The sequence below is a fragment of the Neolamprologus brichardi genome, chromosome 5 (assembly GCF_056152115.1).
Source record: "Neolamprologus brichardi isolate AB-2024 chromosome 5, ASM5615211v1, whole genome shotgun sequence".
NCBI classification, from domain to species: domain Eukaryota; kingdom Metazoa; phylum Chordata; class Actinopteri; order Cichliformes; family Cichlidae; genus Neolamprologus; species Neolamprologus brichardi.
The window spans coordinates 3079931-3107032 of record NC_142108.1 but is presented as its reverse complement, the minus strand read 5'-3'; the positions used below and the strand labels follow the sequence as shown (position 1 = coordinate 3107032).

General features: G+C 41.5%; 2 protein-coding genes across 4 annotated transcripts in view; one reads left to right on the top strand and one right to left on the bottom strand.

Annotated features, from left to right (window-relative positions):
- Nucleotides 1-2211, top strand: part of sox13 (SRY-box transcription factor 13) — a 49274-nt gene extending 47063 nt beyond the window's left edge. For all 3 annotated transcript variants that reach the window (XM_087840496.1, XM_087840497.1, XM_087840495.1), the window contains exons 13-14: nucleotides 205-421; nucleotides 1855-2211. In XM_087840496.1, coding sequence (XP_087696622.1) covers nucleotides 205-421; nucleotides 1855-2140 — 503 coding nt within the window. In that variant the 3' untranslated portion in view covers nucleotides 2141-2211. The remainder of the gene's footprint in view (nucleotides 1-204; nucleotides 422-1854) is intronic.
- Nucleotides 2212-8446: 6235 nt separating this feature from the next.
- On the bottom strand, nucleotides 8447-23966 carry etnk2 (ethanolamine kinase 2). Its single transcript, XM_006800185.3, has 9 exons — nucleotides 23570-23966; nucleotides 18719-18856; nucleotides 18507-18628; nucleotides 17902-18042; nucleotides 14953-15095; nucleotides 13073-13156; nucleotides 12817-12977; nucleotides 12646-12719; nucleotides 8447-12353 (listed from the first exon to the last, which is right to left on the bottom strand). The coding sequence occupies exons 1-9, from the start codon at nucleotides 23714-23716 to the stop codon at nucleotides 12281-12283; spliced, it is 1083 nt and encodes a 360-aa protein (XP_006800248.1). The 5' UTR covers nucleotides 23717-23966; the 3' UTR covers nucleotides 8447-12280.
- Nucleotides 23967-27102: the final 3136 nt, after the last annotated feature.

The window sequence follows — 27102 nt, the reverse complement described above, 5'->3', positions numbered from 1 at the left end:
CAAAAAGGAAGTAAAATAACAAAAGGTGTGCAAGGAAAGATAATTACCAACGTAAGACAACATGTAGATGCAGGCAGAGTAGCACATAAAACGGGACAAATGCTTCAAAAACCCCACAAGAAATGAAACATGGCGAGCCATGACAGCTTCTGCTGCTGGAGAACATGAACTCACTCCTTTGTGTTGATGCGTCTTTGTCTGTAGGCTCGCGGTGGAAGGCCATGTCTAACCAGGAGAAGCAGCCTTACTACGAAGAGCAGGCGAGGCTGAGCAGGCAGCATCTGGAGCGCTACCCCGATTACAAATACAAACCCCGACCCAAACGGACCTGCATAGTGGAGGGACGGCGGCTGCGGGTGGGCGAGTACAAGGCCATGATGAAGAGCCGCCGGCAGGAACAGAGAGGGACCTACGGGCACAGGTAGCGTCCGAGCGGCTTTGAGAAACAACTTGCGAAAGAATTTGTCCCTGGCAGAAGAACACCGACAATTCAATCGCCTGACAAGAGTTTGTGCTGCACATCCACACACTGGAGACAATGCTTGCAGCCCTCAAAGCCCCCCCCCCCCCCTTTTTTTTATCCTCCTTTATTCTTGAAGACACAAACAAAAGTGGAGTACTGCAACCGCAGCTGGGCTGTTCACTGTGTCCTCGACAATGAATAGAGTCCCTCTCTATTGGTCCCTCTAACTCCTTCTAGTTAAGCTGGAGGAGTTGGAGGCTGGAAATGTTAGCAGTGGTTGTTTTGGAGTGCTTTTCTGTTTCACTCCTGTTTGTCTTTGCTTTAGCACATGTAGCCTCTATTAGGCTCTTTATAGAAACAAAACATCAATATCAGGCTGTCACACTGGCCTAAAGCTTCAATCCTGTTTCTTTCATATTGAAGACACTGGTAGACTGACTGGCTCGTATACTTATGAAGGAGAACAGTATTAGCACCGGCCTAATGTGCCATTGGGTTTTACCATTTTAGCGTAAAAACAGCTCTAACCTGTTGAGGCCTGGGCTCCAACGGGACCTTTAAAGGTGCTCTGTGGTGTCACGCACCAAGATACCAGCAACAGAACCCTTAACTCCTGTAAACGGAGAGGTGGAGTTGCTGCGGATCAGACTTGTTCGAGCACTTACCCTTAGACTCGGTTGCTGGTTTAGGATCTGTTGACAAGTATTCGCCATGGCCGAACGGGAGCGCTCCGGGAGCCTTGCCCACTCGGAGATGATCCAAAACAACGATCTGGTATTTGTCAAAGTTTTTTAAACCATTAAAGGTGGTTTATTAAAACATAGATTACAAAAAACAACTTACCGCCATGAAGCGTGACTACAGACGCTTCACCCAATCAGCGCTTGTGATGTCGAAACCGATCGGCTGCCATGGCAGCAAAACATACACACGCACGCATACAAACAACACAGACGTGAAAATGTAAAGACCAGTTTTAAAATATACGTATTATTTTACACTCTGGTGTTACAGCTCTCATGATATTGTAATCTGTGTTTATATATACTGCCTGCTTAGCGCTACCTAAAAAACAAAGCTAAGCTAACTCTTAGCCAAACAACACTAAACATATTTGGTTTGGAGGGGGATCAGCACAAATATCTAGCTTTAGCTAATAAATTAAACACTCTATTTTTTGATGTTTAGCTGGTTGGTGAATATTTGCTGCCAATCACTATCTAATTGATTGCCAAGCCCCATTCACACAGGACTAGAGACCTGCCGCTAACACCAGTAACCACCGTTTCCTAAGGGATACTGTGTCAATATCAGCCTTTGATTAACTTTTGGCACATAAATCAATGAATATCAGAATATCTGACTATACGTGTCACTTCCTGTCTTTGCAGTCAAACGGAGCCACAGCAGATCCATTACCCCCACAGCGATGGCCAGTACCCAGGGGGTAGCAGCTCGGTCTCTGTCGCTACCATGCCTTTTCACCCCGCCCTACTGGAGCATTACCTGCCGCAAGTCCCGCCCATCCCTCGCAGAGCTGAGGGACAGACCACACCCACCTCTCTGCCTAGGGAGAGAGAGCGGGAACGCAAGAGGGAGCGACCGCCATACAGCGAAGGAGAGGAAAGTGATGGGGGAGAGAGGAGTGAGGGGGAACTGGTGCTCCTTACGGACTAAAGAAAGGCAACTGGTAGAGGACCCAGGAAAAGGAAAATTAAAGATGAGGGATAGGATGAGAGGGGAGGGTAGCTGAGGTGGGCGGGTTGCTCTTTGATGAATGGCAGTCAGAGAGGAGGAATGGAGGATGAACTAAAGAAATGGTGAGGGAGTGTGTGAAAGGGGGAATAAAAAAGTAAACGTCATACTCACCCCGTTGTAAATTAGCCTATTCTCCAGTAAAACCTCGCCTACACAAACGCATAAAGGCAAGCTTTTATCATTTCCCTTTACACGTATCATGTCATCACATGCTTTGTGTCAAAACTTTGGAGTTATATTTATGAAGATTTATCGTTTAATCCCTTCTGCTTCTTGTTTTCTCCCCATGTTGACTTATGGCAAACAAAATGCCCCCACAGGGACTGGAATTAAAGCAGATTGATGAAAAGTTCAGCAGAGTACCTGTTTCCTCCTGTCAGACAGCTGAGGATCAGCCACTCTGGGGTTCAGTATGTCAGCTTTGCCACCTGCTGGAGAAGAGTGGTTATTACTACTGTTGCCACACATCCTATTTAAGTTACACCACAAATAAAACTGGAGGGATAAAATAATTTGGTGATTAAAGGTGCATTTCAGCAGTTTTGGTACTGTGTGCTTTACGAGATTAAAAAAATAATGGTCATATTCTGTAACAGTTGCCTCGGGCCATAGGATGGTTCAAGAATAATATAAAGGCTATAAAAAATATATATCCTATATGCACACTGCCACTTAAATGTGTGTGCGTTTGTAACTCAGGCTTTATGTTAGAAATGTTCAGTCTTTAAGCTCATCGCTGCACACAAATGTGATGCACTAAAAGTAAAGGATAAACAGCTCTACAAAGCCTGCAGGAGGCTGAAACAGCAGGTAGGGCAGCAGCAGTATTAACATGTCAGGGGGAGCGATTCAGTCATGTGGCCAGCAGACGCTGCTGCTACCTTCCCTGAGTCTGTGCAGTGAGCGTTGAGAGTGCTAACTCTCTCTCTCTGACTTTGCTTAGTGTAGCTAACGACAAAAAGCACAGATTGTGTTTGGCACTCTCTTATTCTGCATTTGCACCAGTTGGAGAGTTAGCATGAAAGGTTTATCTCAACAATCCTTCTCCCCAAATTTGCATGATCCATGTTCGATCTGAGCTATCAGCCTTTCTACACATCCAATTGGCAGTTGTTGCAGATCTGCAAGTCACTTTGCAACCCACCTTTCCACAGGATTCTCCTTATATACTGAATCTGAACTAATCCATTGTCATATCTGCCGCTCTGTTGTGCACAGGGCCCTCCCATCTCTGGCTTTCTATGTATGGAGTGGAAGGGCGTCCCAGAATAGTGACATACCATATATAAATATATATACGACAATCTTTTATGTGTATAGATTTATATAGCACCAGCCAAAAGCTTTCTGGTCGGACAGGCCTTGTTGCCCAAACGTAACGTACAATTAATCAACACTGCAACCTCACCATCATCCTCCCACATCTCACTGTTAGTTTGAGCCATGCTGCTGTCATCGTGTGTCCATCAGTGCCCTCTCCACAGCATGGTGGGTTAACTTCAGTCAAGCCTATTTTTTTATACCTCTGTTTGCTTCTTTGCATGTTTACTGGATGTCGTGTTGAACACCTCGTATCTGTGTATCCAAATGTCTGCTGTGTTTTTCTTCTGAGATGCAGCCTCTCGCAGCATTATTATTATTATTATTATTATTATTATTATTACTATTATCATTATTATCACTATGCTTTTTTTTAATCTTTAAAAATGTTTGTCAATTTCATCTAAAAAGGCTAAACTTTTACGTTCCTGTTCCTGTAACAGAGAGGCGCAGATCATCCCCAAAACTGTGAGGCTGTGTCCCTAATCACTGCTTCTCTCCTGCCTTAGATCTGTTATACACAGCAGTCAGCAGCAGGTTTTTGGACAACTGACCTTCATTTTGCATTGTTGAGTAGTGCAATGCCATTTAACACACACTCATACACATATCTGTGTGTGTGTGTGAGTGTGTATGATGTAAACTGAGAGTGCAGTATAGAGTAATTAGGGAGTGGTTTTGGACACAGCCTGTGCCTCAGATTGGAGAGAGAGCTGTTGTTTATTGGTACAAAACCCCCATTTCCTTATGATGGGAACAAATGTTTATCTATAAAAATTTATATATAATATTACCCAAAGCAAAAGGAAGGTAGATTTAGCAATGAGAACTCCAGACACCACAATCATCCCTGCGTCCTTAGTAACGTTTACTCCTCATAAGCACTTACTAGTGTGTATTCTTTAACAAGTTTAACATGCTGAAAAAGCAAAACTAGGTTTTTTGCAGTTAGTCTGCATGTAAAAGATGGACTGGGACTTTACCCATTTGTTTTGCACTTGTGACTGATGCCATATTATTTTTTTTTAAATTAGTAATTAGCTAATGCTAATGCTAATGCTACAAATATGTACAGGTGTAACTGACCGCTTAACACTGCTTAACTTAAAAGAAACAAACATGGTGGCTTGAATTAAGTGGCGTTCCTAAACAGCCATCAACTACAGCTTCATGTCAATCAGTGTGGCCACACCCCAAACTTATTTCCTTTGTAATGCTAGTAATTTGGGTCTTTTAATGTGAAAGCATGTGGACTGACTTGCTTTTGGAGAAATGCTAACAGTAGCAGCTTTGCATACTCCCTCTATTCCTAAATCAACAGAATGAAGACAAATCTGTCTTTTTTTAAAATACCTTAAACCCGTAACTGTTTAAGTAGCAGTAGTAAAGGTTAGTAAAGATTTTTTAATAGATGCGTAGAATAGAATGCGTCACAAATGTAGCAGTTCTATTCTTTGATCCGCTGAATAAACTAAAGCTCGAAATAGACTTGCTACTTCCTGGCGACCCAAGGATAATTTAACTTTTAGACCCAAGGATAATTTTGGTGCCTTTGTTCTCATCACTCAGTGACCTTGTTGACTGAACATAAAGTTTGTGCGACTGGCTCAATCCTTCATTGGCTGACTGCAAAGTTGACAAATCAAAGTGGCAGACCTCCTTGGCGTTGGGGCTCGTTGTAAGGATGCTGGCTTTTGTGTACAGAGATGGATATCAATGACATGTTTAAAATGTTTATCCTATTTTAGTGAGACGTGATGAGGAGTCACCTGTCGTTAACCCCTGCTGATGTAAATATAGAAAGAGACTTTATTTTGTTTATAAGAGCTTGTGTAATTTAAAGGTGTACATTTCTCTATGTTTTCACAGTTTTGTGCTTTTTTGTTGTTGTTTTTTCAAAAGATATTAAAATTGCTTGTGTTAATTGTGTCTGGTGTGACTTTTTTAAACATATATATATATATATATATATATATATATATACACATATTAGGGGTGCAACGATACACAAAATTCACGGTTCGGTTCGTTCGATACTTTGGTGTCACGGTTCGATATTTTTTCGATACAAAAAAATGTTCATGCTTTTTTAATTTGTCATTTATTAAAATTATAAATATATATTTTAACTCAAAAGTACAGTTTTTAAATTTAATGTTGCTGTAATAAAAATAAATAAATCTATCTGATCGAGAAATCACTCGTCTTTGGAAAAGAGAGTTTGTTACAGAGAAATGTCTCTTCTTCTTCAGAAACATTTTGCTCTTAGTCTGTCTGAAAGAAATTTCAACCAATCAAAAGTTGTCACATGTAATTCTGGGGCTCTGAGTAAGCGAAGGTCAGGATGAGTGGCTGTCATATTTTAGTAGACTCCTGCTTGCTCCAGTCTGTGTATAGGTAGACATAAACACACACAGAAACAGACTGGCATGTTTTTTTTTTGTTCGTTTGTTTTTATTATCTTTGAGAAGACATTTATTGAATTAATACAAATTCCTTTAACCAGCTCCACCATATTCTGATAGATAGATGCCAATTTATAGAAAATTATAACAGTTGAAGCCATTATATATCATTCAAACTGCATCAGCCTAGAATTGAGTCTGCAGTGTGTTCGGTAGTGACTGCTCCTTTAGTGTGCCAGTGTCGCCATCTGCTGGACAGGACCAGTGTGGCTGCCAGCTAAATACAGTTGCAGCTTGTTACCAACTGCAGTTGCTGAGAACACAAGAAAGCCCCTTTTGGGCTCTCACATTGTTTCCTCTGATTTTCTTGTTGCTGTCTGTCTCTTTCTTGCCAGTGTGAATGCTCACTCATGAGTTCCAGCCTCAGTGTTCAGTCAGCCTGCATGCCTGACATTCATCCAGACGCCAACAGCTATGAAATCACTGTCTACTGTTCAGTATGTTGGAAAACAGCATCAGTGTCCCTGCAAGATCCTTCAGACGTCTCAAGTCTTTAATTCAATTCAGTTTTATTTATACAGCACCAAATCCCAACATCAGTTGCCTCGAGGCGCTTTATATTTTTTTAAAAAATATTTTCTTCAAAATGGAAATCAGATTATTATTTTCCTTTCTAAAAAAACCAAAAAAAAGTTAAATTGTTACTTAAAAAGTATAAGTTTTATATAAAAGCCGATCTGGGGGGATTTCTTTGTTTAAACTGTAACTTTTCCTCTTTTAGTGGAAGTGGGCCAAAATTCCTTCGTAAGGACTCGAGAGACTGAGACAAAAAAAACATTTACATCGAGTCGTTGCTGCTTTGACAAACTGTTGAATCGTGGGACCATTTTTTTTATTCTTTAATTTATTTATTTTTTTACACGCTGTTTCTGCATTTCTGCTTTATTTTTGCTAAATAAATAAAGACAGGGCATAATATATAATGAGTTGCTGTTGTTCACCTCAGACTGTTTTTACCGACTTTTATGACCTGGTACAGACTAGATCTTTTTTTATTATGTCCTGATGATAAGCAAAACCTTTTAGGTGGTACAGGGTGTGCGCTCTTTTTTACTCTGGCTGTATTTTAATGACGAAACTTGTGGACCTACTGTTGTTAAGCACGACTAGACTAAGCATCTTATCTCATTTTCTATTTATATACAATCTTTTCGGTTAAATTAGGCCTGCGTGTCATCATACTATACTATTCAAAGTGTATCTATGTTCTTCATTTCGGCCTGGACGAGCAGATGAAACATCGCGTAGAGTAGCCGTCCCAAACCTTTTTTGCCCCACAGACTGGTTTATGTCTGACAATAATTTCACGGACCGGCCTTTAATAAAACCAGTACCGGTACCAAAAAACCAGAAGATTTATTCATAACACACGGACCCAGGAAAACCGAGTTAACGCTAAAAACCGATAAAACCATACATTTCACACCCGAGCCGCCGTGGCCCGGTGATCTGAAGGAGACGTGAAGTTTGGAGATCTGTAGCAATTAACTCTGCAGAAACTCAGTGACCTCTGCACTTTTACACCTCAACATCTGGTGACCCCGCGCTGTGATTTCACATGGCCTACCACTTTTTGGCTGAGTTGCTTTCATCCCCAGTCGCTTCCACTTTGTTTACAACAGTTGTCTGTGGAATATTTAGTAACGAGGAAATTTCACAATTGGAATCGTTGCACAGGTGGCATCCTATCACGGGACCACGCTGGAATTCACTGAGCTTCTGAGAGCGACCCGTTCTTTCACAAAAGTTTGTTGAAGCAGTCCCAATGCCGAGCTGCTTGGTTTTATCCTGTGGCCACAGAAATGACTGGAACGCCTGAATTCAGTGGTTTGGATGGCTGAGTGAATACTTTTGGCAGTTCCTCGGCGAATGGCACAGTCTGAATTTGGAGTTAAATTGTTGGGATGTCCAATTCTGGGAAGATTGTGGTTTTTATTTGGCACAAAAACTGCCCACAGTTAAGGTTTTACTAAGGTGATCACAGCAGGCTACTTCTTGGCCTCTTCATTCACACAGAAGCAGTAAGGTTGAACTTTTCTCAAACACTACTCCTGGATTTTGGCTTGTTTTTTCTTAAATCACTAATAACACAGTGTTACATGTCATGTATTATTCATCCAAAGTTGTTTACACTAATTTTTCAAACCCGCTAAGGACCATAAGATTTTTAATATGTCCTGATACATAAACCTTAGGAGGATGCATTTTCTTTCTCATGTGGGTAAAACAAAAAAGGTGTGAAAGGTTCCACTCCTAGGGAAGTTAGGGATCATTAAAATAGTCTGTGTGTTTTGGCAGGATGTCCCCCAGCACAAGTGTTGTAGTTCCTTCCTCCCATCAGGGCCAAATTCACAGAGTCAGCTGAGGCAACAGACAAATCAACAAGTCACATGCTAGTACATAACAGGACAAATCAGAAGCCAAACAATGAAAACATTTCATTGTTTTTAATGGAAATATTTACTAACAACAGTTAAATAATCTTGCCACTCCTACAGAGGTGTGAAGGATCACTGTACAGTAAGCTTTTCACAGTATTTCTTACAATATTTACATCCCCCATCATCATCTCCTTTAGCAGTGGATGAGTACATTTACAAAGTCACATCTGCAAACCAAGCGCTGTGTCCTTTTACACAGCGCTCTACCTTTCAAGTCAAAGCACTTACAAAAAGTATATGTCAGCATACAAAGAAAAAAAAAGTCAGTTTTTTGAACAGTATTTTGTATAATTAAGTTAGTACATTCACGCACACAAACATAGTTAATCTCAAATTAAATGCAAGGCAAACTGAAGCTAACTGTTTTGGTATGACTGGACTGCAACAAACTAAGTGTGGAGTGCAACTTTAGAATCAATGATAAACAAACTTGATTTTAAAACAACTGTATAAAGTGACGACATGATGACAGTGAACCGTTTCAATGGCCAGCGTGGAACAGCAAATTCAGACAGCTGGTCTCAGCAGTCGACACAAAAACACATGAAATGGATGCATTTGTCTGGAAATGGGGATCAGAGTCAAGCTCATTTTCTGTTTGCTGTCACCTTACCCAGCGCCCAGTCTACAGAGAAAAGGTTGTTGCAGCATTGTGAATACGGATGTGTCAATATCGTGGATCAAATATCAGGTTTCGCTTTCTTGTCACGTTCGTTTTAACACTGGTTGGATGGATTTATCACAGTTTGAGATGATGTGTTGACAGCTCAGTTAATGGTGTCTTATCTCACATTAGCCATCTCCGTCTCCACTCCCTGTTTGAGGAAGTGCACTCACAGACTGAGAGCAGTGAAAGACTTGTGCAAATAAATAAAGCCAAACATTTTTTATTTGGTCTATTTGTCCGGGGTAGTTGGTTTTTTTAAATTTGTTCTATTTGGCCACATGAAATCAACACTGCATCTTTAATGGATGATACTACAGCAGTGGGTAAGGTGACCAAAGATCCAAACAGCTGCTAAATAAATGCAAAGATTTGTTGGAATGTGTCTTCAATTCATCTCCCACACACTCAGCTTCATCTTCTGTTAGCGTATAAGATACAATGTTACAGGAACCTAAAATGCCTTCCTTTCAAAAAGCTGTCAGCAGCCTGTATAAGTGAAGGGAATAGAGATATTCACCTGGTGCTCATGGAGTGCGAATGCCCTCTTTATGCCGGCTGATGTCCTACCTGGGTATTAGAATTGTGTGTTCAAGCAGCAAATTCACCAATTTGGCCTTTGCAAATGCACCTCACTGTTAGTGGCATAAAATAAGTCTTTTGATAACATTTAAATAATAAAATTCACTAAGTGAAGTAAAAGACTCCTGAATATGTGCCAGTGTATGCATCAATAACTTTTAAACCCAGTGAGTTTTGTACTGTTACAATCAGTTCTTATTCACACTGAGGAGAAGAGAATTATTTTACCTAAAGTTAAGAACGATTAAAGACTTCAGATATTAACAGCACTCCTCAGAAAATCCCTCTCGGGTTAAATGTTCTGAATGAAAGCCATTAACATGCTTTAGTCCCTCTCTCCTGCAGCTCAGCTGGTGAATTATTAAGCCTTCCAGTTACACGACACCAGCAGTAGAGGACAAAGGTCAGAGCTCCCTCTTTGGTGCCAAGGAGGAGTAATACCCCATGACTTCTTTAGAAAGCTGCCAGTTCTGCTCCGCTTTTAGCCAAGTTTGGCCAACGGTGATGGAAACGAAAGGTTCCACCCCACCAGCTCTACCTGCTAGTTTTGCACTGGGATGTCCAGCACTGACTGGGATGTCCAGCACTGACTGGGATGTCCAGCACTGACTGGGATGTCCAGCACTGACTGGGATGTCCAGCACTGACTGGGATGTCCAGCGGGGAGGTCACAAAAAGACATCCAACTGCTTAGAAGCCTCTGGAAAAACTTTTCTTTCTGAACTCTGTAAACATATCACTGATGACTTTATTGTCTGAATAGTTACTAGTTTCAAGTCTTACAATTTCCAATATGTAATTTTTGTACGTCATTATTATTATATTAATTATTGATTAATTACTGGTTATTATTGAGTCAGAAGTTAACTACAGTACTATATGATTTTGCATATGACTGACAAAATCTGGGAGCCACATCTCAGAAAGAACTCGAGGCTTCAAAATGAGACTCTGCTCACCGATGGCTGACATCACAGTGCATTACATCACATTACATCCATCTTTTCTATACAGTCTATGTTTCACATTACACTCAGTCTGTCTGGTCTTTTGAAAAAGGTGACAACCTTGAACAGATATGTTTCTGCTTAGGTGTTCAGTCAAAAGTTAAGCTGAAAAAAATGAATTAATAACAAACCGAGTAGCTAGATTTCAAAGAAGCCTGCGTTCTAAGCTGTAAGTACTTTTGTGTGTTAATGATTTCTCCGTCTTTCAGAGTCAGATCCTTTCCCCAGGAAAACAGTAGCTGATCTTGTGACAGACCCCCCCAGCTAACCCACTTCAGATTCTTTTTGAAAGCTCCACTTGATTTGCCCCCAGATAAAACTTATGCAATATGTAATTATGTAAGAAGTTTTGACTCTAAATCTGAGATGAATAGAGTGGATTACAGCATGGGACTGAGACTGGGCTATGATTTCAGGACGGTTTGAAAAACAGATGCATAAACCTCCGCAGAGTAAAGGGAGAAGCAACCAAAGACCAAAACTGGGAACTGGTGGGCGATCAAAGATGAAAGGGTATAAAGGGAGAGGAGGACATGGCACAGGGAGGGTGACAGAGGTGGTGACTTTCCAAAATGTCTGGAAACCTTAAATGGAAAACTTAACAGAGCGATGCGCTGTAACCATAAAAGTCAAAAAGGTGGAAATAATGCTCGAGGACAGGAACACACACAGAGGTCTCGTCTTTGTAGCCATCCCCTCCACCTCCTTCGGTACCACTTTCCAAAGAGTTGTTAACCTGAGATGTTAAATACAAATAAATAAATGCACATTTAGCTTTAACAGTGAGTCAACCTAAACCTTTCCATTTGCTGTTCCAAACACGTGGCGTTTGGCATGAAACACCAACTAACACGCAGACAAGTCTTACAATCCTAGCAGCATAAGCAGCAGCAGTTTGCTGTGAATAAGTGGAAGATGTGGTGAAAGAAGCTGAAAGTGCTTCAACAGGAAAAACAGGGGGCACAGGAAAGGACACCCCGAGGAAAGCTCAGTGCAGAAAGCTACGGGCACTTAGCACCAAAGGTGATGGAAAAAAACGAGAAAAGGTCACAATGTGTTAAAATATGTAGAGACAGAGGAAGGAACACACACAAGACACACACATACAATGTGACTAACACCAGGCTGCACCTGTAGTCAGTTTCAGAAAACAAACCATCATCCTGACACTCTTCAACCCTCTCCTTCCTCTTGTGACATCATTACCAGCGTTGTGGAACATTTTGGTGTCCTATCCCAAACACAGACCTCTCTACGCCTGGTTCAGCTGCTCTAAGAGGAAAAGTGTGGCGCTTTTTCAACATATATTAGAAACGCAGACGAATGCACTTGCACACACACACGTGAAAGTTTTGTCATTCTCGGGCTACAGCGGTGACGTACGTGGAGCTAAAGTTTGGAGGAATCAAAGAGTAATTGCGCTTGTTGCAGGAAAAGGATGCCAGGCTGACCGAGGAGTGGTCCATCAACAGCTGGCTCACAGAAGCGTCTTCATGGGAGAGGAAGTCCCAGCATTTAACCTTCAAACACACCTCCTTCTGGGCTCCTCTCCTCGTCCTTCTGGCTTCCGTCGCCTCTTCTCACTCTGGAATCTGCAGGGCCATCACTGCAGGTTTAGTCTTGAAGTACTGGTTGAAACGTAGCACGGCATACCTGCAGACGGAGAGACAGAAAAGACTGATTTTTGACTTTGTCGCTTGCACAGAGATGTCTCTTCTCTAAGATTTCTTCTTGGAATGTTACAGATTGTGTTCTTTAGATAAGATAAAAAAGTTTGTGGACACATTTTTTGGCAGATTGGTGAACCTTTGCCACATTCCCAAACACATTCAACCATGACTTGCTTAACTCATCTGCACGGATGTGGTGGTGTGTGCGTCTCTGTGTATGTGTGCGTGTACAGTCATGATGCTTAGTGCTAACCTTTTCACACACGCACACTTACCCCAGGAAGTCAAAATCGATGGAGGAGTATTTGGCTTGGATGAGAGCCCAGAAACCCCAAAAGAAGTGAGAAGCCTTGAGAGAAAACAAATGAGATATCAGATGTGTACCATGAAACAGCAGGGTTGAGCTCGCAAGAGATACTGTGTGCATCTGTCAACATCTGTCTCACCAGAGCAAACTTGTTGACCTGAACGTAGAGCGTCTCTAGCTCTCGCTGGCTGACCTCCTCTGTGTTCTTGGTGAAGAGTTTGTAAGCCTGCAGATACACCTTGAGCCACTCCATTTGCATCTCCCGACTAGGATAGAGTCCATAGTTCGGCTCAGTCATGCCTGAACAAACACATGGACGTGCAGTTGAAGGATAAGCTGTGCACCACCAACACATAACTAACTAAATCACTAAATCACACTGTGCTTTTGCTGACCTGCAAATTCATTGAAGTGGTTGCCGATGTCAAAGGCCTGGTAGTTGTAGCTGGAATACTCATAGTCGATGAAGCGCACATGACCTTAAGGAGACCAGAGAAAGGAAAACACGTACGTTACATTATTATGCACGTGGTCATTTACAGCAAAGCTGAAGGGAAGCAATATGAAGCACTCTTCAGGTACTGCTGCCACATGCAGTGCACGGTCACATGACAGACAAAGTCAGAGACAGTTAAAAAGCCTGCTAGCTGTGCTGCCTCTTCACTCAAGTGCTATTGACTGAACCTGAGGAGCATCTTTACATGGAACCGCTGTGTGCTTCAGTTAATGTTCCTTTGTTGGGGCAGGGATTGTTTTTGATGGTCAGCTTGAGACAGCAGGAAGAAGAAGGATTATGTGACTATTAGACGCACTGGAGGGACTTGTTGGTCAAACTGTACACCAGTCATCTACACCTGGATGACCGGAACAAGAGCCAGTGAACAACGCCTGTGCAACATTCATGGAAATTTACATGAATGCACTGAAAAACTGCAAATCACTGATCTTTGTCTATAGTAACAACAGTCTGTCGTTACTATAGACAAGGAGCAGATATACAAAGACCAGATAGACAGACTTAGCTGGGCAAGTTAGCATGAATCCACAAAAACTGAATAATGCTTGTGGCTCCAGAGGTGATTTAGTAACAATATGTATGACAGTAAATGCTGCCACCAATAACTTACTAACAACATATGCACAGCTTGTTGCTTATAATCTAAGCAAAGGTTTTTTATTTCTCAAACTGATGGGGACGTTGCAGGGAGTAGTCCTTTATATGAATCCTGAGCTGAGTCTTTACATAAAGTCTGTTTTATTACAAGCAGTTGCCCTATATAAACCCAAAATATATATCAGCAGACCTAACCAAGCAGCATTTTGGAAGATCCCGATGAATGCAGTGTTAATGAAACCACTGCAACTGGTGCACAAGCATAAATACACACATCACACTCATTCATTTTTTTCCTGTTTTGCTTCTTGTTTCACGCCGCATGTGTTTCCTACAATAGAGAACTTTTTGAATTGTAGTACAAGAGGTGCTGTTGCAAAGATCGTGTTTCTGTTTTCCTTAAAACCTAGTAACCGCCAGATAAATCCTAGTTAATGGGAATGCTAACACTACAGCTGAATTAATTTGCTAACAGGCAAATGCTTTTCCCTCCAGAAACCAAACTAACATATATAATATTTGTTTATGGGTGTTTCTTCTTCATTTGTAGGGAACACAAATCCTTTTTTTCAGTCATTGATTGTTATCAGCATGCTGCACTGTGCATCACGGCTAATGCTAAGGTAGTCAGCTATTGTGGATTCATGCTAATTTGTCCAGCTGTTTGCATTAGCCAAGCTGTGGTACAAAATATTACAATTCTTAGTATTTTGTACCACAGCTTGGCGAACACATGTGACAACTATCTGTCTGTTTTGAAGCTCCTCAAAGCCCAAGGCCATTTCTATAAATGTTAGCACAAACTGCCTAAAGAATAAAAGGGAACAACTGTAAAAGTCAGCATATGATATTGGAGAGCTGTATGTGTGCACGCTGGTTGTTATAGATGCACAAACAAAGTTATACTGAAAGGGAAATATTATGCAAATAAAGCATTACTTTAGTAACTCCCAACCTTTGCATGTTAACACCAAAAGATGGTTTTGTGCTGGTGCAGGCAGTTAGTATAGCATGCCTCACTTCTAGTGATCCAGCTGTCAATGATCCAGTGGAATGGGGGCAGTGTGGGGAGTGAAGTTAGAAGTGCTGCTGATCATTCTGGTTGTAAAATAGAATCACAGCCGTGAGACGAGACGCTCAGATTAAGGCTCAGACACTTACCCTCTTTGCTGTTGTGGATGATGTTCTTGCAGAGCAGGTCATTGTGACAGAGCACCACAGGTGAGCCCAGTGTGGAAAGATGCTCCTTCATCCAAACCATCTCCTGCTCCAGCACCACCTTGCTGGGAACTTCCTGCTGTATTCTGGACAGGGAAGGAAATGGAGAGGTCAGTGTAGTTGCGCACATTGTTGTGTTGTGACAACCATTCAGAATAGCTGCACACACAACACTGTGTCCACCTGTTAAGTAAGTATGACAGGAATACTTTCACTGGCTGTTTTTCACCTAAAACGCCTTTCTTTATTTTGGTATCATGCCACGTGGGAACATATGTGAAATGAAAACAACTGAGTGCGACATGCACAGGCAGCACACAAGCTCAGTGGGGCTCTGGCCTGCTGACTCCTGGGAACACAGTTGCAGAGAAACAAGTCCTCAGTGGACCCTCCTGGTGCTGGAGTCACTGTTATTACGGCTACATTACACCTCATTTCCTTAGTTTTCAGACCCGACTACCAACATCTGATCTGCGATTTATTCCACACTGTACTTGAAATAAACATTCATGCATATCCTGCACCAGTATTTATATATGTTTGCTCTTTTCAACTGTGTGCACATGACACAAACCTACGGAGGATTCACGCGTCACAAAGGGTTCAGCCCAGCTAAGATTGTGTAGTCTGATCTAATCAGACGAGCAGCAGATTTGGCTTGATGGTAGTCCAAAGGTGGTCTTACTAAATAGCAGAGAAAGAGCTAAGGTAGTCTCATCCAAGCAAAAGCTAAGAGTGCTGAGTAGAAACCCCTTTGTTAAATGTAATGGGCTTATGTGGATTACTCCAGTATCAGCCTGAAGACAGTCTGAGCTCAGAGAAAACCAGTGTGCACACAGGATGCACCCTCTCCTCTCAGATTTCCATCTAGCTAGCTCTCTCTGACACTCACTCAAACTTAACTCATCCAACATGTCATCCACAGAGGAAATGTTACTGAAATGATTCTGATTTAGGCTAAATGCTACAAATAACACAAGCCTATTAAAATGAAGCGCAACATGAGGGCTTCTCAGATAGCAGTGTGCAACAAGTGTCTGCTGTCCAGGACCAGGGACTCTAGCTGTCTGTGTTACCAAGGACGGGATAAAGTGATCTGATAGACCGGGCTAAGCAAACATCTGCTGGCCCACTGAATGCCAAACACTCCCTAATCCAGTCTGCTATTATTGTTACAGTTATATAAGCCACATGCTGGACTTAATCTAACAGGGAAGAGAACAAAGATATTAGCTGGGACTGGGCAGCTGGCCAGGTTATAAAATGGTATACTTTATCTGCTCCACACGTCTCTGCCATACTATCCTCCTTATTATATAGAGATGAATTTATATTTTCATTAAACACACTTCTAGGTAACGCTGGGAAATTACATCTCTATTACATCTCATCTTTTGGCTGACGAATATCTTGGTGTTTTCTATGCTGCAAGCCAAGTGTTCAGTTTTATGCTAAAGCTACAAGTCAACGATATTTTATTCATATAAAACCCAAAGATTAAAAAGTTTACAGTCTCCATGCTGCTTTGACATATTTCAGTAGAAATATAAAGCTTGCTCCATTGTTGTAATGAGCTAATTACTAGAGGTGGGAATCACCATACATCCCTCGATACGATATTATCACAATACTTAACGCACGATACGATATTATCGCAATTTTTAAAATATTTTGCGATATTCAGATTCTGTACATAAAGGTAAACTTTATCAATATTCATTTTATCTAATATCAAAGTCTCACACTCAGTCTTTCTCTCATTTCAGTTTTATTGTTGACAAACTGAACGGTTTGTATTACAGTCTAGTCCAACTTAACTGAATCAACCATCTGGTACAATTATAGCTATTCTGAACTATGCAGTTTATGAAAACTATGCAGCCCCTTCAGCAACTGAAGAATTTGAAAGTAAATTAAAACAAAATATAATTTTACATTAAATAAAAAAGTTTTAAACTTAATTAAAATAAAACATGTCTTAAATTAAAATAAGTAAGCTGTCATGTTTATTGCTGCCAAAAAAAAAAGTTAAACACATTTGGACAGTGAAGGAATGTCAGGATTCTTGCTCAGAAAAAGGATCAACATGCTCTGAAGTCAGAGCATGTTCCATTCCACGAAAAAATTTGTAACAAAATATCGATTTCTGCTGTCCCTGTATCGATACATTATTAGCAAACAAAATATCACGATACTACACAGTATCGATTTTTTCCCCCCACCCCTACTAATTAGCATAGCAATAACATTATTGTGTCATTGGTTAATTCTGCCCAGCGTCTGACCTTAGCACATGTTTACTTCGCTCTACAGACTTGTGATTTGGGCTATATCCCATATGCAGTCAAATCATGTGACTTTGCAGTATGTGTGCTTGCAATGGAACAGGAGACCTTGTAATTGCAGCAGAGCACCTCTAACTCTCTTCTACTGAGACTAGCTAAGGTGTATTGCTTATTTAGTCCTACGTGCTTTTTAAACAAACCTGGAAAAAATAAAGAGAACTTGAGTCTGTGCCGAGTATTTCAGCTGCATGACAGTCTTAATTGCTAACGCATTCTCAAATGGACAGTGCTGTGCCAACAGACATTTGTTAGCCTTCAAACCCAGAAATAATGTTAAGTTTATATTTGGACATCAATACATGAACCGCACAGGATACAGTCGTACGCTTTTTGCAGTTATCTCTGTTGTTTTTTATGCAAACAAAGCCCAATTACCCCACTGCTTCATCACGGAGAACTTGCAGAATATTTCAGGCTCTATGCAAACAGCTTATGTCCTCATTTAACAGGAAACTCATGCTTGGCTTTATGGACTATTTGCATCATTATCACGGTGATAATGATAACCTTAACTTTGAGCTTTGAAAGTAGATAAGCAGGAGCTCACCTGATGTTGGAGGCTTGCTCTGTGAATTCTGTGGCTACAAGCGAGAAATATTTCCGCATCTTGATCCAGAGGTTGGGTTTGGGGATGCAGCCGTTGTGTGCATGGATGGCGTGGATACGAGCCATTTCCCTGGCTATCAGCCTGAGCGCAGACAGACAGAACAAGGTTACAGTCGTGGCAAGATTTCAACTACAGAACATTAGTATCTAGTTTTAAAGAATCCCCACAGTACAATGGCAGAGTGTCCTACTTCATTTATCTACAAGGACAAATTTTGGTTACAGAGTTCTGGAGATAGTTGAATTAAAACAAGCAAATACATAATGTCACGACACAGAGCTGACGTCCACAATGGGAAGACTGTTTCACAGTCAAAACATTGTGTTACCAGATAAAGCATTCCCTCTAAATGTTGCGTTTCAGCTCAGAACCTTGTGGAATTGTCCGTTTTCTTCATTATACAGTTCTTTTTTTGTGTGTCCTGTGCATTTCTCTATGTGTCTAATCTTTGTTGTATGAGGCAGAAAAGCACTGATGTTAAAATTTTCACCATCTTTGAGTAAACTCAAAAAACCCATTCAAACATTGCTGTGACAAATTCACACCTGAGCAGAGTAGGATCTCTGACATCCTGCGTTCCAAGTGCATCTCCCTGCATGAACTCATAGCAGATGCCATTTAGAAAGGTGCAGTAGAGGCGAGGAGCACAACCATTAGCATGCAGCACCTAGGAGACACACAAAAAGATGACAATGAGGTAGGAGCGAACAACTGCTTACGTTAATTAATTTAGGACTCTGCAACGCGGCAACACTACCTGAAAGCTCTTAAGCTCATTGTCTCGGTCCACAATCAGCTCTGTTTTGTTTCCATATACTCGGACCAGGACTACGTCCTCTGGACTGTCGTCCACGTAGCAGCCCACTAGCTTGTTGGTGGTTCCATCGGTGAAGAGCTGGAAAAAGATGAAACCACATCTCGTCTCAAACAGAGCCTCTGATTGTACAGCGCCATGGTGCTTCAGGACTGTTTTCCTTAAAGCTATTAGTTACCTGTAAGTCAACATCAACACTGAAGACACCATACAGCTTTGACCTACATGAGATGAATGTGTCAGAACGCCTCCGCAGGGTTCACAGAAGACTTGAGCTAAATTGAAGTGGTTTTTAAGTCATCTTACTAAGATTTTGCTTGAATAATAGTTGTGCAAGAACATGAGAACAGGGCATGGTCAGTCTGTGTTAGCAAGAGCAGTGTATGGACAGTGACATGGAGAGGGATATTACAGTGGGGCATCAAAAATGAATGCACACTACAGAGTGTAGTGGTTCAACAGCCCTCTGCAGAGGTCTACACAGATATAGTCCTCAGATAGAGTCATCTGCCACCATGTTCTCGACAAGTGGTTGAGTGTTTGTGTGGCATCCACCAAGCCCACTTGTCCCCTTACGCTGATGACGATGATGACATACCAACATTATACTGAGTTACTCCCTTTAGTCTAAGAGTAAACATTTTTATCTTGATCATAACATCCTGGACGGTACGCTGGTGCAGTAGTAATAACTGTCACGTCACAGCAAGAAGGTCCAGGGTTCAAATCCATCAACTGTGTGGACCTTGCATATTCTGCCAGTGCCTGCGTAGGTGCCCCCCATGTATTCTGATTTCCTCCCACAGTCCAAAGGTTAACTGGTGATTTTATCTATCTGGCTACAGGATGTTTTTAAGCTTGTAATGTACACCCAGTATTTGTTTCATATCGGCTCACGTTCACACTGTAAACGAACTGTAAATGAACTTCTCTGGAGTTCGTTTGGACTTTGGACTGTTGGTTCTTGGTGTGGTTGTTTTGGTCCACATGTGAGTGCAGTTACTATGTTCACATCTACACAAACAAACCAGAGTTCAATTAAAACGGACTAAACAGCGTAGGTGTAAAAACACCCTGAGTGTTCCTTCATATCACTGGTGAAGACTTCTTGCACGTCGCCTGATCAGTCTTAAAGAGTGATGCTGTCAACAAGCTGAGTCAAATGCTTTTTTCTAAAATGAAGAGTTTTCTAAAATGAAAAGTTGGCAAAAAGCCTTGTGTGTCTGAAACTTGGCCTTAAAAAACAAAAAACTCAGAGTGACAGCGTGAGTCCAGTGGACAGTGGTGGGCCGGTCCGTCCCGCTGCAGTGGACACAATAACAACATACACACTGCCTGCATCTCCCCCCAAGGACCAGACGCTCACTCACGCATATCTGGCATTCCGCACGTGGCTCGCCACAAAGATGGGCGACAGACATCCCTGTTATGACCATTCATACACAAGCATACACGCCTTTGCCAAAACGTGACTGATCCCTTCTGCCCGCCACACAATACGCTGCTAAGACCTACGATCAATACATCGACAGACAGCGATAAGCTTGGACCCAGACAGAGGTAAACATTCTGCCATATACTGCTTGCATGGGACATTGATGGTGGCATCCCCCCCCTCCCCTCAACCACCCCACTACCAATAACCGGCTCCCTGTAGGGTGACCTCACTGTACAGGCTGGAACAGGTTTCCTTTGATTGACATGAATCTTTGAGTCTTCGTTATGTGAAACTTGTAAGAGGAGACCATTTCTCTGTCGCTTCAGGCACTCTGCCATTTTCAGGAAGTGTGTGGATGTTTGGCAATAGACAATAAAAATCTCCCTGTCCAGGTGGCAGGGCCGGTCAGGTCTTCCTGTCAGCAGTGCAGGTGTATAAATCTACTTTCAGAGTGGTAGTCGTTGAGAGAAGTTTTGCCAGTCTGGCCTGGAAAAGTCGAGGTAAACACGGTCACATCCTCAGCTGCAGGTGGCTGTTGTGCGAGGCCCGGGGAGAGGAGTGACCAGGATGTAAATACAGGGCTGAAGCATCTGGGCTTAGACTGTGCCACTGGCGACTTTTAACAGTTCTGTAGTTCTCACTGCTCCAAAAACTTTGACCCAGCTACGACACAACAGTTACTAGATCCTTTTACCTGAAATCAATTATGCATTTTCCTTTCCCTGACGAGTCAAGTCTCTGTGGATTACCTAACACCACCACACTTCTAGGGAAAGCTTTTAAAAAGACTTCTTGGAACCATATCTGCCACCAACTGTTATTATATTACAATGAATAAAGGTGCTGATAAGCACCATTGTCTACATACCCAATGGTACAGTATGTCATGACATTGTTATAGGGGTGGATGTTTAGCTCTTGGCCTATATTATTAAAGCGCATTGTTATTATCGTCCCACATTAAAGTATAAGCAAAAGCACAAACCTGAGGTAGGCCTATAATGATGAATTCCATATAAGAGTTTCCTTTAACTTTGTAAATCAACATCAAGGCTTTACTTCCAACCTTTTAATCTCCTGTTTAATGCAAAGTTAATTTGCAAATATTAGATATAGATTTTAATCCCATAGTAGGGAAATTCACTTGTTACAGGAGCATGAGGGTCTGAAAAAAAAGGGAATTAGAGATGTATTCAAAAACAATAAAAATAAACAAATAAGCTTAAATAAGATAAACCTGCTAAAAATTAAGATCAATACCATTCATACAATTTTTCTCCTGTTGACTCTCAGGCCTGATCACTCCATCAAGACAAAATGATTTCCACTGTTTAAAAATTCATGACAACTACTCAATAAAAGTTCAGCTCTAACATAACGAATGAATAAATCGTCCAGTATCTGATAATGGGATGCAGGGGCACCAGGCTAAGCAGGGAGCCCAGATCTCCCTCTCACCAACCGGCGAGCCCTCCGGTTTATCTGGGGACTTATTGGGGTGTTTCCAGGCCAGCCGAGAGACAGAATCTCTCCAGCGTGTCCTTGGTCTGCCCCATGCCTCCTCCAGGTAGGACATACCCAACTAAAACACCTTACCCAGGAGGCAATACCTCAACTGACTCCTTTTGATGTGGAGGAACAGCGGCTCTACTCTGAACCCCTCCCAAATGACTCAATTCCTCTTCCTGTGCTAATGGAGAGCTTATCTACAGTTCGGAGAAAGCTCTTTTGCAAAGCATGCATCTGCAATCTCATTCTTTCCCCTTTAAAAGAACCAATAATGTCCTGTCTGTCTGCATCTGAATTTGTATTCTCAGATGGCTGGCATCACCATCAGCCCACATACCATAACAGTAGATGGCTTTTGTTTGGATAAAAGGATAAAAGTTTTCAAAGGTCGACAGCTACATGTATTTTCGATCTGCATGAGTAAATAATGCCGCCTTGTGAGAGATGGAGAACACGCTTAAACAAACTACCACATGTAAATCTTACGGTTTGCTGACTTAGACTTTTACAGTGCAGGGTCACTAAAATTCCAGTAGTAATAATTTGTGACATTAATGTTATGACATAACAGTAAAGTATTTTTCCATTGTCAGGTAAATCATTCTTACAGTTTAAATGAGCTGCTACTAACAGCCTGGGCTGCTGGTGAGAAGCAAAGATTGGTGGGATTTGACCTGTAAGGCAAGGTTGGCAGAGGTGTGCTCACGTGTTGGTGCCCGATCTACGGCAGCTATAAATAAATGTTGATTAGTACATCTAGTAGCACAGTAACTATTACGCTAAATTAAACTCAAAGAAGTTCCAATGATTGCTGGAGGGCAAGCAGTACTGTTTTTGCCATTCAGGTGGACGTGTCCCAGTAATCTGACATCACCTGAAAGCTAGAGAGACATGTTGGCTTGCTAATGCCCATCAGTGATAAGATACATATGACTGGGGCTGATGTTTAATCTCTGCTTTTGTAGCTGAGGAAATGTTCAAAGAGATGAAAGACTTTAAAACACTTTAAAAGTTTTTTATTTTACAACAACAACAATATTATCCTGAGACTCAGCCTATTTGCTATATCCTCTGTAGTGGACATAGTAAAACTGGAAGATGCTTTTTCCCAACGGTTCTTTGTTTATTAAACACACACACACACACACACACACACACACACACACACACTTCTTTAGTACTATTTTTTAAGAAAACATTTAAACAGTTTAAAAGAAGAGACTGTATATCTTGGCCTCCAACATGTACACTCCATTGAAGTCCAAAAGAAAGTGTGTCTAATATCATTAGGATTCACACACATGTATTTGGGAAGAAACGAGACAACAATCAGCTGCAGGCTATAATGAACACAAAGCTCAGGGACCTGCTGTAACACAGTCTGTCCCTTTGAACTAGTAATTATTACCAATCACCGTTCCTCTATCAAACTGACCATCGCGCCACCATCAGCTGTCCTCCGACACCAAGATGACAGCGCGACTTATACCAGCTTTCACACCGTCTTTAAGTGCCCTACGCGATGTGCACTTTGGGCATACACTACAGATAAGAACTGTACCAAGTTTTGGGACATCCTGGTGCAAGTTTGCTAATTAATTAGAACACCTTGATAGCTACGGTAACCTATAAATGTAAATTTTCTCTAAAGCAAAACCAATGTAAAAGTCTTAGTTGGTAAAGAAAATAGAAATAGTCAACTATATTCGGTGCAATAAAATAAATTCAGCTAGGCGACATGTCAGGTTGCCACGACCCTCCTACTAGCTTGCCGGTGATGCTGCAAAGCTGTCAATCCTTTCCTAGCCTAGCATAATCAGTACAGCTAGCTTTGCGGCTAACGTTACCTTGGTCTTGACGTCGCTCGAGTCCCACGCCGGTCTCAGCTCTTTAATGAGCGTCATCGCTCCCTCCGTTACGTTGCGCTCGTCCACGAAAACTGGGATTTTTCTAATTACCGGCGAGCCCACGGGTACATGTATTTGCGTCTCCATTCTGCAGCAATTTCTCTGAAACGTTAATCTCCAAGCCCTTGGCGTATATTTCTAAAAAAAATGCACCATAGGAGTGCCGCTTGGTTTAGAAGTAAGTGTTGGTGTGGTTTTTGTGAGTGACCTAAGACTGGCTCAAGAGATTTAACACGCTGCTGTAACGTTGAGTTGAAAGCGGTACAGATGTACGATGAAACTGCCGGGTACTGATGCTCGTCGCCGGTTTTCTTAGGAGGAGTCATCCAACTGTACCATTTCCTCCTAATTGGCTCCGCCCGCCCGGGATCATCCGATTGTACCGCCGGTTGAGACGCACTGCATTCGAGCCCGCCCATTTTTCCGAAGATGCCCGAGCAGTGTCGGGTTCAGCCGAATGGTAGCTTATAAAATGGAAAAATTCATTTTGAAAGTGAAGCCTGGAATTAGTGATGGGACGCGCTGTGCCGAGGTTTCGGAGTGTCGAGAAATCCAGGAAGGCTTTTATCAAGCGCGTGCCGAGGCTTGCTTCTTTAAGGGCGAGTGACGTCACTAATGATGTCTGAAGCCTGGCTGTTTTAGCAGGTGGTTCGAGCGTTGGTGTGATTTATGATTTATAGATATTTATAGTCTTCCCGTTGGAGTTTCACATCTGACATAGACGAGCTTACCATGGAGCACGCTAAAAGGAGAAGGGCTTCCCCCTATATAACAACACTTTCTCCCAGTAAATGAATACACATAAGTCGCAAGTCTTTCTTTTTAGTTTTTGTTGTTTTGGGGTGTTTTTTTTTTTTCCATTCCAAGGTGAAGCATTTGTTGTATGCCAAGCAACTGGGGTACAACGACAACACCTGTTCTATAGTATCATCTAGGCTGAAATGCAAATATACAAACCAGGCTTGCTGTCTGTCTATTTTGTTTGTATACACCCCTGCTTCCTCCTGCACTACATAAGAGGGTTTTTTTTTTCTAAAGTTGGAGAGGTTATTACCAAAAAGAGAAACTGGCTGAGTCAAGCATAGTGGAAAACCAATGATTTTTTTTAATACAAATAAATAAAGTCACCCTCACTGCAGTATTCATATTCACACTGCAAAGGTTTTAAAATAAACATCTCACCTGTTTACACACTGACTGAAAGCATACTGGCACTTATTTGACATTGATATCCTTCTATAACTATTGCCTCAACATTATTAAAAAACAAATTAGATGAACAAAAGAATAAACCACAAAAATTCAGATTAAGGTGTTTTAATTTCTTGCTAGCTATTACTCCCACGCTGACACTGTTGTAAGGCACCCAAGAGGAATAATAAATAGATGAAATGCAATAAAGGTTTTGACCACCAGGGGGTGGTGAGGCTTCATCTGGCCAACACTACCTGCATTTTCTAATGAAAGAAAAATAAACTGTAAAGAAGTCGCCCACATTAAGACAGTAGTCAATGTAAACAGACTAGACTCTACTTCAGTTACTGATTTTGTTTTTATCAGAACTGATCAAGTTTTTATAAATGTTCTAGATATTTCATCGACAGTCTAAAATGTATAAACAGGTAAGTATAAGACCACAGGATAAGTGTATCCCTATATATAAGATTAATGCACGTGTGTAAAATAATAATAATAATAATACATTTTATTTGAAAGCACCTTTCAGAACACTCAAGGACTCTGTACACAGCAGAATAATAAAAACAACATAAAAGCAAGCAGTTTACACAATCATAAAAGCATAAGACATAAAACAAATTTAAAATAGCAGAGTGATAGGTTATGTGGGATAAGCTATTTTGAACAAATGATTTTTGAGTTGGGACTTAAAGAGAGAGAGAAGGGGGTGATATTTCTTAAATCAGGAGGTAGGGAATTCCAGAGTCGAGGAGCAGAGCAGCTGGATGCCCTGCTCCCCATGGTGGAAGGAGGGGGGGAGGGGACAGAGAGAGAAAGAGAAGAAGAAGACACCGAGATGGTGATCTAAACCAGATCAGAGAGATATGGAGGGGAGAGATGATGAATAGCCTTAAATGTGTACAAGAATATTTTGAAATTGATGCGATATTCGACCGGGAGCCAATGAAGCCGCTGCAGGACAGGAGTGATGTGATGGCTAGAAAGGGTCCTGGTGATAATACGGGCAGCAGAGTTCTGGACACGTTGAAGCTTGTGGATTGATTTTTGAGTAAGACCAAAAAGAAGTGAATTACAGTAATCAATCCGGGAAGTAACAAGACTATGAACAAGAATGGCATTAAAAAGCATTAAAGAGGCTGACTCTTTGTTTTGAGGTGTAACAGGCTGTGAACTTGTGGTGGAACTGTGGAGAAGTAAGTGTGTGCACAGATGGACACATGAGTCTCCTGTAGAAAGACAAAGTCTCCCCGATAGTCATTTAATCGGTTAGTAATTTTTCTTTTCCCTGGAACCAATTCCATGTACATCCAATGTGACAAACCTCAGTTTGGTCATGTTTGGAGTGTTGATTGTTTACTTAATATGTGCGTTTGTGGGCGTGTGTGTGTGTATGTATGCACATCTGTTCGTGTTGTACGGCTGTGTATGTGTCTGTGCTGTATATAGGAGTGTGTGTGTTTGGTATGGCTGTGTATATATGAGTGTTCTGTCTGTTTATGTGGTAAATGGCTTCATAGGGAACGCCTCATCAGCCACAATCACATATAGCACTGGTGCCAATCTGGTGCTGAAGGTAGAGGAGAGGCTGGTGGGACATGGAATGGGATGGGAATTGGCAAAGATGCCTCCATCGCTGTTGCTGCAAAAACGTCTGATTTCAACTGCAAGAAATCTATAGTGGCATCCACAAGTACCAACAGGACTATTGAAAATGTTCCTTTATAACTGGAATACAAAGAGCCAGAGTTCAGCGATGCTTGTATAATCATGTGCTTCCCGTCCAGCACACCTACACAATTGGGAATTTCACTGTTCCTCAAAGCTCCTGGCAGTTTTCTGTCATGTCTCCTCTGTATTGAATGGCATATGACTGCCTTTCATGGTTTCACTGATGAGGTCGCAAGTTCCTTTGACTATTTGGGCCACAGTGGAAATCCCAGGTGTAAACTGCTAACCGTGGTGGTGAAAGGATCACGAGTGCTACGAAATGTGCAAAAACATAAGATGATTTGAGTCCTAACAATTCTAAATGTGTAAAATATTGAAGACGAAAGATTTGACAGAAAATCTCAATGTTCAAACTGTATTTGCATGTTTTTATTTACTCAGTTCACCCATGCTTTTTATAGTAGTTTTTACATTTACAGTTTAAAATATTAACCTTAAAAATCCTATAGCAGTTTTTACTATATAAACAATATGATGCTAGGCACTGCATTAGTGTGCTTGTAGCTCCAAACGCACACTCAATATACAATGATATGGAAATAGCA

Coding starts and splice junctions, on each gene's coding strand:
- etnk2 (XM_006800185.3), bottom strand. CDS start 23,716: ATGGAGACGCAAATACATGTACCCGTGGGCTCGCCGGTAATTAGAAAA. Junction 12,978..13,072: donor CCACTTCAATGAATTTGCAG/GTCAGCAAAAGC, acceptor GTGTTTGTTCAG/GCATGACTGAGCCGAACTAT. Junction 12,720..12,816: donor AGGTCAACAAGTTTGCTCTG/GTGAGACAGATG, acceptor TTTTCTCTCAAG/GCTTCTCACTTCTTTTGGGG.